At 38.3% G+C, this 19,297-nt stretch overlaps 2 protein-coding genes across 2 annotated transcripts; one reads left to right on the forward strand and one right to left on the reverse strand.

Moving 5' to 3' along the window:
- Positions 1-3,846, reverse strand: LOC143570414 (uncharacterized). Its single transcript, XM_077056073.1, has 9 exons — positions 3,616-3,846; positions 2,450-2,578; positions 2,290-2,353; positions 2,116-2,203; positions 1,819-1,903; positions 1,181-1,240; positions 878-994; positions 577-647; positions 1-394 (listed from the first exon to the last, which is right to left on the reverse strand). The coding sequence occupies exons 1-9, from the start codon at positions 3,844-3,846 to the stop codon at positions 25-27; spliced, it is 1,215 nt and encodes a 404-aa protein (XP_076912188.1). The 3' UTR covers positions 1-24.
- Positions 3,847-7,542: 3,696 nt separating this feature from the next.
- Positions 7,543-12,588, forward strand: LOC143570405 (uncharacterized). Its single transcript, XM_077056059.1, has 7 exons — positions 7,543-7,846; positions 8,640-8,725; positions 8,822-8,968; positions 9,055-9,163; positions 10,143-10,266; positions 10,806-11,076; positions 12,299-12,588. The coding sequence occupies exons 1-7, from the start codon at positions 7,714-7,716 to the stop codon at positions 12,404-12,406; spliced, it is 978 nt and encodes a 325-aa protein (XP_076912174.1). The 5' UTR covers positions 7,543-7,713; the 3' UTR covers positions 12,407-12,588.
- Positions 12,589-19,297: the final 6,709 nt, after the last annotated feature.

Raw genomic sequence — 19,297 nt, forward strand, 5'->3', positions numbered from 1 at the left:
TACAAATAGTCAGATATAATTGGTCTAATGATATGCCTGATAAATCCCAAGTAGTCTTACAGAGGATCTTTGATAAGATAACATGTACTGAAGAAAATAAAATATTTTGACATTTTCGGTGATGTCCACAACTCTGAGGTTTGCTTCTTGTGCTACCTTATGAAAATAATTGTAAGTGTTGATATTCCTAACCACTGAAGCAATATATGCAACGGGTTGCCTCTTTGATGCAAGAACAAACTCTTCATAACCGTTTGATAGATCATCGGGCACTATTGACACCTGCGATCTCTCTTTATGTAGGGAGTTTGACTTTTTTGTGGTCAAAAGAGTGGTGATAACATTAACTAGGTGTGGAATGCATTGTGGATCATAGATGACGTCAGCACCCAGCCTGCATGAATATTATTAACGAAATTGGCCAAAATGAGTAGGTCATCTGAAGTGTATAATGTATTTATAATGCACAAAGACCTCGTAAATCATTTTATTCGAAACGTTAGATAATTATTGATATAAAATCATTCTTGTAGTTATATTTGACACACTAACTTTTTACATATATGAAGTGCTTACACTATATCTGGCATCAGGTCTTGAAGATCACTCTCAACTGCAGATTCCCAAGGCAGATGTAAGCATTTGATCTGTAGTCAACAGCATGGTCAGAAACACACGGGCGCACATGACATGTTTTCTACAAGATATAAGCATGCATGATATATCACGTTTTCTAGTTGGTTACATATATTGATAATCCATGTGTGGATGTTACTTTATTGAACTTTTAATTTTCATTTATTCGTACTACAATGATTGAGTTGTGGCAGTGTGGTGCAACAATAATAAAAAAAAAGATGTTTCTGATGCAACTCACCTTGCATGGATCCTCGAGAATGCTTTCACTTGAACCAAATTTAGTATTCATGTGATTTAGCTCCAAGTTAAGTTTCAAATTGGCTAAAGTTGATAGGTCACCGTCACTTAAAATCACCTGCATTGCATGAATTAGTTTAACTAGTAGCATAAAAAGTCATAATGTAAACATATTCTTTATATCTTTATACCAAGATTGTAATGAGATATCAAGAACTAGAAAGTAGAAACCACAAGCAAACACGACAAACATTTAACAGGATAAAAGATGACGATGATTTGAGAGAGAGAGAGAGAGACTTGCCTTTGAAGGTTTCACATGTGCCAAGCATATGCCAACCAAACCAACACCGGAACCAAGCTGCTCTCATGGATCAAGACATACACAGAAAGAAAAAAATCACTGTAGGTAGCATTTTTTTTAATCATTAATGTAGAGTAGCCAGTAGCCTCAAATAGATATTTAAACAAACAAACGTACTCAGTAAAATTCCACTATTTAGAAAACATAAAACATGCAACAACCTAAGATTGTTTTTCCTAATTCACACATTTCATCTTCCATTACTACTTGCAAGAATACTTGAAACATGGTTGTCCTGCACAATTACTTCCATGAAGTCAAGAGTTCTTGCATGATATTAACTATTAAGACATAAATGCCCACATGCTATATGTTTTTAAGTTTTTCTGAATTATTTTGCTAGCCATATCCAGACAAAAAAAACTTTATACATTTGTTGCAATTCCTAAAATTGTGTAGTCACAACTATGTGCAATATCCCTTTAGTTCCTGGTTGGATAAATATGCTCATATTAAGTTCAACTCAGTACATGTATTACAGCACATAAGATCCCAGCTTGGCATGTGAGCTATCAAGTGAGGAAAAAAACAACTTTCATTAATTACAACTGTTATTGCACTTAGAGATGTATATTTACCTCAAAACATGACTTCATTGAGAATAGTTCAGGACACGAAAGGATGAACTCTGATAAGAACAGGCTTGAGGGCCATATGGAACACCTGATCACAAATTCAGAACATACCACCGTTAAATATTTTAATTGTTACAAATGCAAATTGCAATACACATAATGCATATATAATTTAGAAACCAACAAAAATAGAATCACTCATTGTCTTTGTCTCTATTGAAGATTATCAAATCAAGTTCACTGATAGAACCCAATTAGTTTTAATGAATAAAACGTAGTATCACTAATAACAATACGCACCCGGTATCTCCTTCAAGCATGTTGAGTGAACAATTAAGAGGTACAACGACTTTCCTTGGACTTTGGGAGACTCGATCTTCAACATTATCTTCACAAAAACCAAAATGAAAATGAAAGATTGAAAATAAAATCCTAAAACAATGAATTAATGTTTCATTGTTGACATACACTAACCTGTTGGATAAAGAAATGAAATTTCCCTAATTACCCTTGAGGCTCCCTTTGCTAAATCATCTCTCTTTTATACATAGTACAAAGCATATATGCATGAACCTTTTCTTTATATTTTTTCTAATATAACAGAATAAATGAAAGAAAAGGGCAGTGTGTATACCTTCGATGACGTCATGTAAAGTGATAGTTGTTCATAAAGTTCATCAATGACAACACCAGCTGCAGATTCAACTTCAAGTATAACTTTTTTTAAGAAAGATTGTATGTAAGGTGTGTGGCCTTTTCCATCCTGCAAAGTGACATTAAAACAGAAACAAAGAGTTACTAAATCATACTTGAAGGTAGTTGGTCATTCAAAGAGTGTGCTGCTAATCATCAACAAATTCTTCATACAGTCAATAGTGAAATTGGAATCAACCCGTGCTACGGCTGTTGTAATGTAAAAACTGCACAGTAGTACCATCCAGGTTTAGAACAGTGAATTAAGAAAACTATGTCATCAAACACAAGAATGAAAAACACTATGTGATAAGCAACAATCAGCCAACCACCATATAAAAGTATTAAACAACTTAAACATCTTAATCAAAATTGTTTTTAATTTCAAAATTATGCTTGTTATAACGGAGAACTGCAAGTTGTAGTACCGTATAGGTTTAAACATCGGGTTGTTCTTTAACAACAAAAACGAGAAAAGGCTAAATTTTATTAAAAACGAAATTAAGAAAAGAGCAAAAGATAGATAAATTAACGACTTATAAAGCAAAGATGAATTTCACAATTGTCGTTAAGTTTATTTATCTTTCATTTTCTCTTAAATTTTATCTAATGATTTAATTTTTTTTTTATATATATTTATCGTTAAAAAAACAACCCGAAGCTGACCAATGCAATTTGGAACCAGGAAAGCGCTACAATGTGAAATTCTCCATTACAACAACACATGAAAAAATTGAAATTAAATACAATTTCAATAAAGATCTTTAACTTGGTCAATACTTAACTGTGGTGGTTGACTATTTGTTGCATATCATCACATTGTTCGTTTGTTTGATATTTCACTGTTGTGTTTGATAATACAGTTTTCTTATGTAATATGCAAGAAATCCAATTTCTTTACCAGATTCATATATGATATTATAAATAAAAGAAATGCGAGGTCGCTGATTTGTGGTTTATTCTTATTCTGTTATCTTAATATATACGAATCCACAAATAACACTAGTATTATAATTGGGGCGATCAATGGCTCAAGACACACAATTTATCAATGTTGTATATATAATATATAAAACTGAAACAAAAAGTAATAAGAAGGTCACTGACTGTTTTGGTGATACAGTGGTCCCAAATGAAGTGCTGAACATCCTCCGTGATTGCACCTCCACCGCACTCCCTGGAAATGGAGATCAAGGAATGAGTTGCTTTCATGGCGAGATACCAGGTGGGCCCATGCTGGACGGATTTCATCACCACAGCCTCGACAGTCGGTAAAACCGGGTCGGAATCAAGAATCGAACCTGGGACACCCAGGTCTTCTATCCTCTTCCTGGCCATTGGGGCAAGCACTGAGGATGTGTTTGGGATTCCTTATTTTTCGTTCCTTATGATTTATATAGGATAAATAGGTCATTTTTATGTTTATATAGGGGGTGTTTGTTTTTTCTTCAAACATCTTCAAGGGAGCTAATGTCTGCAGGCGCGCAGACATTACCCTTGAAGACTGTTTGTTTTTTTTCTTAAAACAGATCTGAAGTTATCTTCTTTCATCTTAAAAGAAAAGCAAGGAAATCTTGCTTAAAACATCTTCACAAAAAAACCCTACTCTTCTCCCTTTGCAGCCACCCTCTCATCCACTGCTCCTACCACCGTCCGCCAACACCACCACCCACCGTACGCCGCCACCACCACCCCCGTACCCCGCCGCCACCGTCCACCACCATCCACCGCCACCACCACCGTCCACCACCCACCATCCATCACCACCACCGTCCACCACCCACCATCCATCACCACCACCGTCCGCCACCACCACCACCATCCATCACCGCCACCACCACCATCCATCACCCACCACCACCACCATCCATCACCGCCACCACCACCGTCCACCACCCACCATCCATCACCACCACCGTCCACCACCCACCATCCATCACCACCACCGTCCGCCACCACCACCACCATCCATCACCACCACCGTCCACCACCCACCATCCATCACCACCACCATCCATCACCACCACCACCATCCATCACCGCCACCACCACCATCCATCACCCACCACCACCACCATCCATCACCACCACCGTCCACCACCAACCAAAACCATCCATCACCACCACCCATTGTCCACCACCACCATCCACCGCCACTACCCACCGTCCGCCGCCACTACCACCATCCACCACCACCACCTTCCACCACCCACCAAAACCAAATCGGCATGGCAAGCAAAGACTAAAAACTAGATGTAACTTAAATAAATGACTTCTATCTTGTGAGATAAGTTTGACAGTTATGCAGACAGTATCAGCTTATAAAAACAAACAGTCTTATATTTTCAGCTTGCAGATCTTCAGACCACATCTTCAGTTGCAGACATGAAAACAGATGAAATCAGCTTGCAGACAGTTTATGTCTGCAAAAACAAACAGCACCATAGTGTTTGGGAATTAATAAGTTCTTTTTACTTTCTTCTTATTCATAAGGCTAAAAAATGAGTTTTAACTAAGTTGGGATATGATAATTTATCTCCTTATATGTTTAGAATACCCATTCCACCCAAACACTTTTTAAAAACAACTTATTCACTTATATAAAATTATCATTTTTGGTCATTTTTCATCAATAAGTTAAATAAACACTTTTTAAAAAAGAATTTATTGACTTTTATTAATCTAAACACTTTTTTGGAAACTCCTTATTATAAATTCATAAGTTCTTTTCTACTTACCACAATAAGTCCTTTTTAACTTAAATAAGGAATACCAAACACACCCTAAGTTAATAACTTACAACATTGTAACTTATGTAACTTTTCATTTCACAATATAAGCAATCCCAAACACCTTATTACTTTTCAAAAAGTTTATAAGTTATAAGTTGATGAAAATAAGCAATCCCAAACACCCCCTAACTATCACTAGATTAGCATAATAGTACAACAAATTAATACATTTTTTTTATTTCTATGCAGGTTTTTACGGTTTCATAAACCAAAACTTTAATACAAATATACAATTACAAACGCTGCTCTCTGCCACTCTCCACCATGATCACGTAGGCGCCACACTCCTTTCTCCTGTAATCTGGTCATCCGGTCGAACGATTGTATTATATTATGTAACGATTTAAAAAGATGAAGACTCGTAAGGAACAACTATAAGTATTTTTTTTAAAATTCGTATAGACTATTGTATTTATATATAATTTCGAAGGACGGTATCTTTTTTATTATTTTATCGTATTTTTATTATGTAATGAACCGACACGAAATATTTGTATCCGATTTCATGAAATTAAATCATCTAAAAGTTGCACACCACCTGAAAAAAATTTCTAGACCCGCCACTGAGAAAATACAATTCAATGTTTTGGAACCATTGAATATTATTTGAATGGCCTGGACAATTATCCACTACCAAGAGAACTTTTCGACCGTGCATTTCATCATCTAGCCTACAAACATATTCTTCGAAAAGCAACCCAACCATCCATGCTCTTTAAATGAATAATTTATGAATTTATTAATATAATAACCCCGGTCGAGTCGGTTTTGGTAAACATGGCATGGTTTGCATAGGGGCAGGTTAGGATCAATTAAAACAAAAATTATATAGTGTACATTCATGATAAGTTAAGACTTAAATGAATAGAGTAACAACGATATATATCTGGAATGGAATTAACGAACGTAGACTCGAATCTCAAATGCAACAACAATGCTTGAAAGGGGGCCACATGCAAGATGTTGTTAGAGAAGTTTATGAAGTATCCTCGAGAGGCATAATGAAAGGTAACTTGTAAGAAATATTACCTCAGCTCTCTCTTATATATAAAAATCAAAATGTTAAATGATTTTCATAAGAACTAGTCTCTTGCATAATGACTTATCAGTGTAAAGCTATAAACAAGGACACTATTTTTCAAGTCTTAGACCATGAGGTATACTCTAACCCATTCTAACTTCACACAAGCTCCACGTCACTCATTTTTTCTCTTTCACTCCATGTCATCCAAAGGAAATGATTTAACTCATTTAACTCCATCTCTCTCATATTAATATTTAATTCAAAATCAAACATTTAGTTTAATTACCAAAATAAATAATAACAAAATAATTAGTAATTAATACATATTTAATGCATATTGCTCATTTTAACCCGTTAGAAGTATAATCCATGGGTCATTTTAACACACTTAACACAAGTGGGGAGTGGTTTAATTCATCTTTAAAATGCCATGTCATGTTAACCCATGTAAGAGTTAGAGTATACCCCATGGCCTTAACGATGTAAAATTTAATCTTAGCTTAAATTTAACTTGAATTTTTGTGTTAGATTTTCTCTTTCATTCAAGTAAGCATTAAAGGACATTAAGTTATTAATTGTTACTATGCATGCATTCAATTTTAAAAGCCCATTCGACCCATGAACCGACAAAATAACTCATTTACCCGTTTTGTTTCAAAAACAAATATCTATACACCTAAAAATCAACCATATCAATTTTCATTTAACCTTCAAAAAGCCCACTTTAATCACTAAGACCACACATAGTGTAGTGGTTACGTGTTTGGAGAAAAACTAGCTCCAAAATAAGGTGAATGCAGCTATGTCCCTTAATTTTAGTTTTGAATGGGTTCGTTGTTACACAAGTAGCACAACTAAGAGGGGTGTGGGGGTGGGGGTGGGGGTGGGGGTGGGGGTTGTTCAATCAATTATTTTTATTTTTAATTTACATTTATATTAAAAAATTACAAAAGTAATAACCGTGTAATTATTGAAATGAGGTTACGGAGCATTTTAAAACGATACTATTTTTTTCCAGATTTAGCCGTTATTAACTACGGTATCACGTATCAGAAAACGTCTGATTAAGCTTAGTTACCGTTACGCGTGGTCTAATCCAGGTACCATTGACCAAATGCCAAACTCGTGTCCGTGCAACAGTTGACGAAACCAAACACAATAAGAATAATCCCTATTATTATTATTATTAGTATTATTGGTATAGCTTTTGGTGTGATACAACAAGAGTGCTTGCTTTGCTTGTTGTACGATCAATTCATTCATAATTCCCAAAATCTCAATTGAATTGAATGCAATGTTGAAACCGATGCACACAACCACTCTGTAACAAAATCCAATCACAATATTAATATTAATATTAATAGTTCTTTAAATTGATATTAATAATCTATGGGTGATCGCGCTGATCCATCGCCTCTGGTTGCACCATCGCTCAACATTGAACCAGGCAGCAGCAACATCATCGACTTAGAAGCCGGTCCTGGAGAAGAGATTCAGTGCCGAATTTGTCTCGAAACCGATGGTACTATTTCTTACTCGTACTAATTCATTTCTAGGTTTTTGCTTGTTTTGATAACTCTCATCTTTATCTTAGGTTTAATTTGCTGATATTATACTGGATTAGTCACGTGATTTACTGATTTTCGTCTCAATTTTATGATGCTAGGGTTTGCATAAAATATTTAGAATAATATGGTATTTGTAAGGTTAATCGTGCAACATTTTAACCAGATTAAGATTTACAAGCTTGCGGTAAATTTTAGCAATTTGATTTAGGTTTATGCAAACAGTAACTGTTATAACTACATTCATTTTGATCACGTTTGTGCTGCTTAATAATACATAGGTGATAATCATATGTTTTCAGTTTATTAAGGCGATTCCTGTTTTTCGTTTCAGTGTTATGATGCTATGCATAAAAATTGGGATTATGGTATTTGTAAGGTTATTTAAATTATTCAACTTATTAGTTTTTGATCAATTATGTGTCTTGACCCATTGATCGCCCCAATTATAATACTAGGGTTATTTGTGGATTCGTATAATTTAAGCAACTTCAATTGTAAATAATTAGAAAGAAGCAAACTGCCATTGTCTAGTGTTTGTGGAACAATGAGTCAATGACCAGATAAAAAGATTAAGATTTAGATTAGCAAGTTTGCAGTGAATATAAGCAGTTTGGTTAAGGTGCCTGAACTTTATGTAAACAGTAATTGTTATAGCACATTTAATTAAATTATATTTGTGCTGTTCAATGATACATTGGAAATAGGCATATGCTTTCAGTAAAAATATCTTTTGTTTATTTGCGACAGGTAGAGATTTTATTGCACCCTGCAAGTGCAGAGGGACATCAAAGTATGTTCACCGTGAGTGCCTTGATCATTGGCGGTCCGTGAAGGTAAACTTTGCTTCTTTGTTGATGTCTTGTTATGTAATTTTACGACTGTGTTGATCAAGTAAGAAATTGTGATTTTATTTAATGAGGTTTTTGCAGGAAGGGTTTGCATTTGCTCATTGCACAACATGCAAGGCTCCGTATCATTTGAGGGTTCATGTTCTTGCTGATAGGAAGTGGAGAACCATGAAGTTTCGTTTCTTTGTGACCCGAGATATATTGTTTATCTTTCTATCTGTACAGCTTGTACGTCACGTGGTCTATATTTTTATACTGTTTTCTCATATGAAAATTATGTAAACAAATAATAACCGTATTGTTTGTTTCTACAGGTGATTTCTTCATTGGCATATTTGGTGTATCTAATTGATGGATATCAGAAGTTTTGGCTTCGTCTTGCTTGGGGTTTTGATAGTGAAGCCAGTTTCTACTACTTATGCGGTAAGCTTAATATGACTCCAAATAGTAGGTAGTCTTAGGTCCACTATGCTGGTATTTTCTTCTTGATTATTTCTTGCTTCTTTCCAAAACTTATATTTAGAACTTGAAGTTTGTTTTAAGGAAGAAATATGTGAGTTAAAAATGTATGAGAGGATAATAATAACTCTAAATTTGCTTAAGCCTGCACTCAAGTAGATTGATATTTATGCAGTTTGATTGGGGTCCTTAATAAAGACTAAATGGGAAGTTTCATGAGTCTTTTGGTTCCATGATTATCATGCTAACAAGCTTCAGTCATTGATTATCTTCATGATTTCAAATATCATATCATATAGGACAACAAAATCTGAGCAGGTCTAGAAGGAAGCTCGTGAGAACCACAAATACTGCAATAATCAATCTAAACCATTCATTTATGATGTGAATGTTCTAGACCTGTTCTCGCATCATTTAAAGTTATATATATATATATATACATGCATATATTTGTGTGTTTCTCTTCTATAATTGTTTGTTTTTTGTAAGATATAACTGATGTTTATTTTTAAAGTCTTTTTTCTATATCATTTAAAGATCCATATGCTGCATAGATTTCAGTATTCCAAGAGATGTAAAATCCACGCATCACATGCTTTTTGATGGCAAGTTATGTGGTTGTGCTAGATTTAAGATTAATAGTTAGGGGGTGTTTTGGGATTCCTTATTTTAGATTTTTACCTCTTATAGCTTTTTGTCATATAAGTTAATAAGTCAGAACATTGTGACTTATTAACTCCCCTCTCACAACATAAGCAATTCCAAACAACTTATTAACTTTTCAAAAAGTTATAAGTTGGTGAAAATAAGCAATCTAAACGCCCCCTTAAGCCTCAATTTGATATAACAAATTCAATTAAATTATATTTATCTTGTTGGTCCCTTTCTCCTGCATGATATAACTCATTTAATTTAATCACATATTATTACCATTTGTCTGCAGGTGCACTATTGTTTTTTGCACTACTCGGTCTATCGGGATGCTTTATAACTTGTTATGACCGACGAGTCCGTAACGATCTTGCTCAGCCTTGTCGGGAATTGTGTCTTTGTTGCTGTCAACCCGGGTAAAATTTTATTATTACATATTATTATTGGTTATATAAGAACACACTTTTCTTTAAATTTTGTTTACTTTTCAAAACCCTCTCACATCCAACCCTCGTCTCTCACAAACCCTTATTTTATTAAATTTTCTTATTTTTATACACTCACAATAAAATATATAGAGTTGACTATGATCCTACAAATATACAGAAGTACTTTAGTTTTCTATAACTTGTTCTCTATTATAGAGTATCTAATGTAGTGGTGTTTTAGTTGTTTTCTTTACCTTTTCTTTATATTATATAGAAAACATGGATATAGAGGCTCCAATGTGAATGCTTAAAAATATCATTATATCATTATCAATAATTTTGCGCTTTTGTACCACTTCTTCTTTAGCCCTTCACCTTCTAGTTGTTTTGAATAAGCGTGATCATGACCTATTATTTGAAAATAAGTTGATTTGCGAAAAAAAGATTCATTTGGGTCGACTCAAATTGTATAACGGGTCCAAATGTTTAGTATGATGTTTTGGGGTTAAAACATATGTTTGTTGCAGTGTTTGTGCAGACTGTCATTTGCCTGGTACTCTTTGTGTGTGGACCGACTGCACCACTTGTTTTGAAAGCTGTGCGAGTGCAACCGGCGAGTGCGGTTGCCTAGGTGGTGCAGGTGAAGCTGGCTTACCATTAATAGTTATAATGGTTTTAGTGGTGCTTGGACTGTTTACTGTCATAGGCATATTCTACAGCGTGCTTGTGGCCACCATGGTTGGCCAAAGGATTTGGCAGCGCCATTATCACATATTAGCTAAAAGAATGCTAACCAAAGTAAGTCATATCAATCTTTCTGTTGCATATATTCTCGACATAGAAATGGGTGGGTTGGGTAATAGGTCAAAACGAGCCAAGCCACTTGTGAGCTACAAGAGATCAGCTCGCTAAAAGCTCGAGTTAGTTGAGCTCGAGCCCAAACTCGAACCTAAAAACAAGCTTGTTTAATAAACGAACTCGATCAAGCTCAAGTTGGCTCACGAGCTTAAACAAGCCTACTATTTTTTTTATTTTTTTATTGTTTTTGTTTAATGTTTAATGTAATAAGTATATGTTTATTATCATTGTATTTATTTTTTATATTTAAAGGTAATTAGTATTTCTGTATTTAAGAAAAAGCAAAGTGAAAGTGAATGGTGACAATTGCAAGGGTGAAAGATGGAATGAAGATATTGATGTGGCGACACTGGCGTTGAGCTGACAAAAGATGTTGCGATGTGAAGGATGGCCGTTGTGTATAATCTTACTACCAGAAGTTGTTCGTTTGACCTGTTAGATCATGCGCAATGGGACCCTTTCACTTTGTAGCATCTTTCAGCCACTCAACACCACATTAGCATCTTTTACTCCATCTTTCACTCAATGCAATGGTCACTTTCACTTGTACTCTATTTTTGCTTTTTTTTAATTATTATTATTTTTATAAATACAAAGATAAACTAAGATTAATTTGAAACTTAGAGAGAGTTAATCTTGGTAATGTATTTGTATATTGTGTCTTAATGATATGATGTACAACTGTACAAGTGATATGAATAGAAAACATAAATACACTCTAGACCCTCTATTATAACATAATATAAGTACCGTCTAATTTTGACGTTATTTTACTAATCTCGTGAAAATAACGTTAAAAGTGTCGGAAGGTTAATTAGGCATCATGTGGTGGCGTTGATAGCCGAAAGACAAGGGCACATGCACCGATCAGCCGGTGTCCCGATGATTGAGTGCTATGTGCCTTATGTCCAAAGCTTGATGCAAAACTACTATCGAGCCGGGGGTCTCACCGGAAGCAGCCTCTCTATCCCTATGGGATAGAGGTAAGGCTGTCTACATCTTACCCTCCTCAGACCCTACCATAGCATTGCTATTGGTGGGATATACTGAGTACGATGATGATGATGATGATGATGATAAGTACCGTCTAATAGAGAGAAAACACAACCTGTGAATTTGAGCCTGTTGACATATAAACTGTGATTTTGTATATAAAACACAGGAATACGTGGTGGAGGATGTTAACGGTGAGACAACCGGATCTGAGTGGACCCCACCACCTCTCCCACCAGAGCACATCCAGCAGCTTAAGACTCTTGGCCTCCTATAATAACTTGACAGGGTGTGATTGACATGTCAGTGGCATCAACACCTTTTATTGATATAACTGGATTTTAGTTGATTAAATGAATGTAATATTTTCATTATTTAACTGTCACTTTCTTACTAAAATGGTCAAATGTAGTGCGACTTACAACTTTTAATACATGAGGTGTATGTGATTATTCATGATGGACCGCGTTTGGTAACATCAATCAGAACATCCGGATGTTCAAAAGTGTAATCTTTATTTCTTAAATGTTCTTAACGTTTTTACCCTTAAGCGAAGCATATATGACGAGGATATAAATGTCAACATTTTAGTTTCTTGTGTAGTATGGTATGAACACAAAACAATTCTTCTTTTGGCTGGGTGGTAGGGACGTCAGAAAGGCCTGAATCTAACCAAAATAATCTAAAACCTGAAACACTTGGGACGGATATGAGATTTGGGAATCTTAAAATGTATTTTTTTAATAAATTAACGAGTATTACTTGACATATGTGGGACAACGGGTAATTGGGTACCAAATAGGTATAAAACTAAGTATGAAACACAATTTTACAATCTGACATGAAACTATAATTAATAATATTTGTCCATTTGTCACATTTACCGAAAGTAGTAGAGTTGGGTTGATAATATGACACAGTTGAAAATGATTATGGTTGTAAAGTATCGATCTTATTGTTGATAAACAATGACCCTATATATAGGGAAGAATACAACCAAGAAATAAGGAAAGGATATACACAATGAATACAATGATTATCTCTAAATAACTAACTATAATCTATTCCTAATTTACATAATAATTGGCTGGCTAAGACACCCCCTCAGTTTGAGCGGGCGGAGGACAGACACTCAAGCTGGACCGAAATGATTGGAATAGTTCACAAGATAATCCTTTGGTAAATATATCCGCATACTGCATAGAGGATGGGACGTGAAGAACTTTAATGTGCCCAAGACGAACCTTCTCTCTGATGAAGTGTATGTCAATCTCTATGTGTTTTGTCCTTTGATGTTGAACCGGATTATTGGACATATAGACCGCTGAAACATTGTCACAAAAAACTACTAATGCGCGCGTTAAAGGAGTGTGAAGTTCGAGCAGCAGATTCCTAATCCAAGTTGTTTCTGCAACCACATTTGAAACTCCCCTATACTCAGCTTCCGCACTGGATCGTGAGACAGTAGGCTGACGTTTAGCAGACCAAGATATAAGATTGTCACCAAGGAAGACACAATAACCCGATGTCGAGCATCTCGAGTCTGGGCAACCGCCTCAATCAGCATCAGAATAGGCAACCAAGTCATGTGAATCAGATCTCTTGATCCGTATACCATAGTCAATTGTTCCTTGCAAATAACAGATGATACGCTTCATAAAGGCAAAGTGAGGATCTCGAGGCTCATGCATGAAGAGACACACCTGTTGAACTGCATATGACAAATCTGGACTAGTAAAAGTTAAATATTGCAGTGCACCCGCCAGACTCCGATATAATGTCGGATCCGAAAATAGAGCTTCATCTGTAGCACTTAATTTAGATGAAAGATCAACCGGTGTTGAACAAGGTTTGCACGAGGACATGAAAGCGCGGGTGATTATGTCTTTGGCATATTGGGTCTGTGACAAGAAAATACCATTCTTTTGCTGAGTAACCTTTATTCCCAAGAAATGATGTAGACGACCCAAATCAGTCATGGCAAATTCCCTTGAGAGCGTGCCAATAATGTTGTTTAAGAGACGGTCATTAGAAGTTGTGAGGACTATATCATCAACATATAATAATAAATATGCAATATTAGACGGGTCCCGTTGATAAACAAATAAAGACTGATCACAGGTGCTGCTACGAAACCCCTTGGAGGTAATAAAATTAGCAAAACGGGTGTACCAAACCCTCGGTGCCTGTTTAAGACCATACAGTGATTTCTTCAACCGACAAACGTGGTTAGGAAAACGTTTATCATAAAAACCCGGTGGTTGATGCATAAAAACCGTCTCATGTAGTTCCCCATGTAAAAAAGCATTCTTTACATCAAGTTGATGAGTAGGCCAAGTCCTTGACACAGCAAGAGACAAACCGTGCGAATAGTGGCTGGTTTGACCACGGGACTAAATGTCTCATCACAATCGACACCAACTGTTTGTGAATTTCCATTAACCACCAACCTGGCCTTATAACGTTCCAATGATCCGTCCGATTTAAATTTATGCCGAAATAACCACATGCAACGAATCACGGGACGGTCATGTGGGCGTGGAACAAGCTCCCATGTTTCATTATTTTATAATGCCGTATACTCGGTTTGCATTGCATGCAACCAATTTGGATCAGTTAGGGCTTTGGCATAGGAAGTAGGGACCGAGGAAAGGGAGATGGTGTTGTGTATAGTTGAAGGGTTGGACCGAGATTTGGAACGAGTTGTCATGGGATGTTGGTTAGTAATCGGACCGGTTGGCTGGATAGGATGGGGCTGGGCTTGGGCCGAAGCTGGTATGATGGTAGAGGGGTTGGTCAAAGGTGGTGCAAGACGAGGACGACACGAGTATGTGAACGGGTATGGGGCCGTGACCGGGTTGGGTGTGGGCAGGTTAATGGGCCAATGGAATGTGAATCCAGGTGGGGTGGTGTCGTCCAAAAATTGTATGAGGAAGGATGATGAGGAAGTGTAAACGGGAACACGTGCTCATCAAAGGTCACATGTCGGGAGATGTGTACCTTGCCTGTGGTAGGGTCGAAGCAACGGTATCCCCGAAAGTCAGGTGGATACCCGAGAAAAATACATCGGATGGACCGATGGTGAAGTTTATGAGGCTGAGTAGCTGATGTGTTAGGGTAACACGCACAGCCGAACACACGTAAGTGTTCGTAATCAGGGTGACGAAGATAAAGAACAAATGTAGGTGTGTAAAAATTTAGGCGTTTGGTTGGTAATATATTGTGAAGATAAGTGGCGGTGTGTAGGGCTTCGACCCAAAACGAAGGAGGTAGATTCGCATGCATTAAGAGAGCCCGTATAATGTCATTCAGGCGGCGAATCATACGTTCTGCCCTTCCATTTTGAGAGGATGTTTGAGGGCAAGAAAAACGGAAAAGCAAACCGTTTTGTTGGGCAAAAGTTTTAAACGCTAAATTGTCAAACTCACCCCCTAAGTCGCATTGAAAAGTTTTTATTTTGCGGTTAAATTGGGTGAAGATTAATTGATGGAATCTGGCAAAAGTGGGAAAGGTTTCGGATTTATATTTTAGTGGGTAAACCCACACGAAGTGTGAGAAATTGTCAATTAGCACCATATAATACTTGTATCCTGTTTTACTCGTGATTGGTGAAGTCCATAAATTGCAATGAATAATATCAAAAGGAGCAAAAGTAAATGTATTAGACGAATAAAAAGGCGATCTTTTACTATTTGAAAGTTGACAAGAATTGCAAAGATTGTGACTTTTGTCCTTATTACATTGAAAATTAAAATTACGATTTAAAATATCTAGAACTTGCGCCCCGGGATGTCCTAGACGATCATGCCAAGGTAAGTGGTGGAAAGCAATAAAGGTGGCTTGAGGCGGCAGTTGAGGCGGCGTGAACGTATAAAGATTCCCGGTACTGTTGTGGCGAGATAGTGTCATCTTAGTTTTGAGGTCCTTCAAAGAAAAACCAAACTGGTCAAATTCGACAGACACTTGATTATCACGAGTAAAACGTCTAACAGAAATAAGATTTTTAATTATTTGAGGGCTATAAAGGATGTTTGGGAGTATATAAGTTCAGTGTGGTAACTGGTTGAAGAGGTAGGTCCCAGCAGAGCCCAGTTGGACCCGCAAGACTCACCTTGAAAAGGGACGTCTGCGCAGTTGAACCCGCAAGACTCCTTAACGGACGTCTGCGCGGTTGAACCCGCAAGACTTAAACTTAAAAGGGACGTCTGCGCAGAGACCAACTGGATCCGCAGGACCCACCATGCTCAGAGACGTGACGTCCTTACGCGCAGTACGCAAGCTGTTCCCGCAGGAAAAGCCTCCCAATGGTGAAGTACTCTGCCTGTTCCCGCAGCTGCGGATACAAGCCATCAGGGAAGGCTACCTGCGTAGCAAAGCTACACGCACAAGGCACTTAGCTCTCATAATAATTCAGTAATGTCACCTGAAGAAGGAATGAGCAAAGCCGGGAATACTCCCGCCCAAATGAGCCAGTCCGTACGATACGGGAAGATCTTTTGTACTGTACCTGACGAGGTATGGACAAAAGATCTGACCAAAGATACGACAGCTCACTGACAACAGTATGACGAGCAGCACGCTCTTGTACTGTATGTCACTATTAGCCGCTGCCTACTCACCAACCTGTCGGAGGATGTGCATAGCCTGCAGTTGGTGGAACAGGAATAGTACACAGCCGCCCTGGTCACTATCAGCCGCTGCCTACCCACCAACTACCAGCATGGCATGTGCGTAGCCCACAGTTGGCAGAACAGGAACACTATTCAGCCGGCTGTACCTTCTTGGAAACCTACCTTCGGCTACAAATACTCCAACACCTTGGAATGGTATATCATCTCATCTGATCTTATATCTTATACCTGATATCTGCTCTAGTCATTCTCTTAATATACACTTATATTCAAGAGCAATCTAGTCTGATTCTCACGCCGGAGGGTGGTCACAAGGAGGTACCCCCCCCTTCTCAGTGACGAGCTCACGGTGTCTGTTTTGCAGGTTATCAGAAGAACCATCTTTGCCGGATCTAACCCCTCGTGGGAAACATCTATTTAACCCCCAGATTACCCGTAATCTGCCCGAGGTCAATTAGTGTTTCTTCATTGGCGCCATCCGTGCATAAAAGCTAGAACTTAATCCTTCAGTTTTCTCAAAACTTCTGGAAAGATGGTTAAAGAAACTCCGGTAACCACAACCCCAGCTACTGGGGGGAATACCGGCGACTACACAGTTTTTACGAACACTACCCCGGTTACCCAAGCCGGGGCAAGTGCAGTAAATTTTACGAACACTACCCCAGTTACCCGAGCTGGGGCAAGTGCAGTAAATAATCGCTCACTGGGATTCACCGATACCCAGTTAGAGAGACAACGAATGAGGCTCCCCCGCCAAACACTCGATGAAGTTAAAGCGTGGGCGGAAGCACGTCAAAAAGAATTCCAAGCTGAGTTGGATGAACGCTTACGTTCACTCCAACAGGCTGATGAATTAGTAGAGTACCTGGACGATGATTCGGAGGAATCCGATAGTGACGCAAACCCTCGTCATAGGGCGAAAGGGAAGCGTAAGGAAACGGACTCCCAACCGAGAAGGCATTTTGGAGAAACCTTCAAACCAAAAAGCGCGGGTGGAAACCCACGTGACTTCTCCAAAACATTTACACCAACTGCTGCAAAGGCGGGAACGTCCAAATTTGCAAGGGACATTGCGGAAGCAATCGCCCCGAAAAGTGCCAAACAGATGTCCAACATCGGCACTTACGATGGTATATCTGATCCAGACGATCATTTGAACAGGTTCATTGCGGGGGCAACCGTCAGTAGTTGAACGGAACCTACGTGGTGTTACATGTTCCAAATGACGCTTGTTGGGGCAGCTAGAGCGTGGTTCGATCGTCTACCGGTCCACCACATCTACGACTGGGCAGACTTCCAGCAGAAGTTTAGCCAACACTTCAGCCAACAAAGAAAGTATACCGAAGAGCAATGGACAATCCTCAATTGCATTCGAGAGGAAGATGAATCTTTGCCAGACTTCATCACTCGCTTCAACTCAAAGAAGCTAAGTCTGGGTAATATTAGCGAAGATCTTGTTCGCGCTGCTTTCATCCATGGCGCGAATGACCCAGAGCTCATCCGCACCTTAACGGGTAAAGATGGCATGCCATCCACATGGGATGCCATCATGACAGCAGCTAAACGCTTTGCGGAAACGAAGAAGCAACTGGGTAAAGATCTCCCCCAGAGCACAAACCTCTACACCCAGAAAAAAAGAGAAGACAACGTCCTTACCGCCCGACTAAACAAAAAGCGGAAGCTAGGCATTTGGCAGTCAAGGGTAAACTTTGACACCTCATCCGGCTTGCAACATCGGTTAGGCGGAAGGGATAACGTACAGTCGAACCAGAACTCCAGATGGACGCCACTCACCAAAAGCGTCACCGATATATTCGCCACTGAGGAGCTCCCATGGCCAAAGGCTCCAATAATCCGACATCGTCACAATGCTGATCGGAGCAAATACTGTGACTTTCACAGGACAAAAGGCCACAACACTGAAGAATGCACAGACGTGAAGGACATCGTCGAAGCATTGTCAGAGATGGGACGCTCGCGCACCTCGTGGCGTAACGAACGCTGAGCAGGCTGATGCGTGTAGAACCCCAGTTGGGGAAAACACGAATAAAATTGCAGCTTCAATGTTGGAGACTACATACTGCGTAAACAACGAGATCCCGAACCAGGTGCATATCGGCTCGATGGCACTCCCATCCCAACAACATGGAAGGGAGCTCAATTACACAGTTTGCATGTAGATCAATTCCAAATTTGTAAAGAAAAGGCCCAGAGCCACTTCTAATGGAAATGATTCTCCTTAGAACATAGATGCTGATGATCTTGCATTTATACTTATGAACTTTCCACACTGATATGCCGGTCTTCACCGCATACATAAGTGGGGAAATCATTGCTTGTGGAAGGCGGCAAAACCCGCATAAACACAAAAAACGGCAAACCTTCACGCAGGTCAGTCATAGGTGAAGTTTGGTCATCCCACTAAATGAAAGTGCCGGTCCTAACCGCACAAATCATGATAGAGGAAACCCAACTAACCTATTGACAACCGCGCGTCGAACGGTTAATTTATTCAAAACACTGATGCCGGTTTTCAC

The sequence above is a fragment of the Bidens hawaiensis genome, unplaced genomic scaffold, assembly GCF_021521415.1.
Source record: "Bidens hawaiensis isolate Kalapana, Puna unplaced genomic scaffold, B.hawaiensis_p1.1 tig00024980_1, whole genome shotgun sequence".
Classification (NCBI taxonomy): Eukaryota; Viridiplantae; Streptophyta; class Magnoliopsida; order Asterales; family Asteraceae; genus Bidens; species Bidens hawaiensis.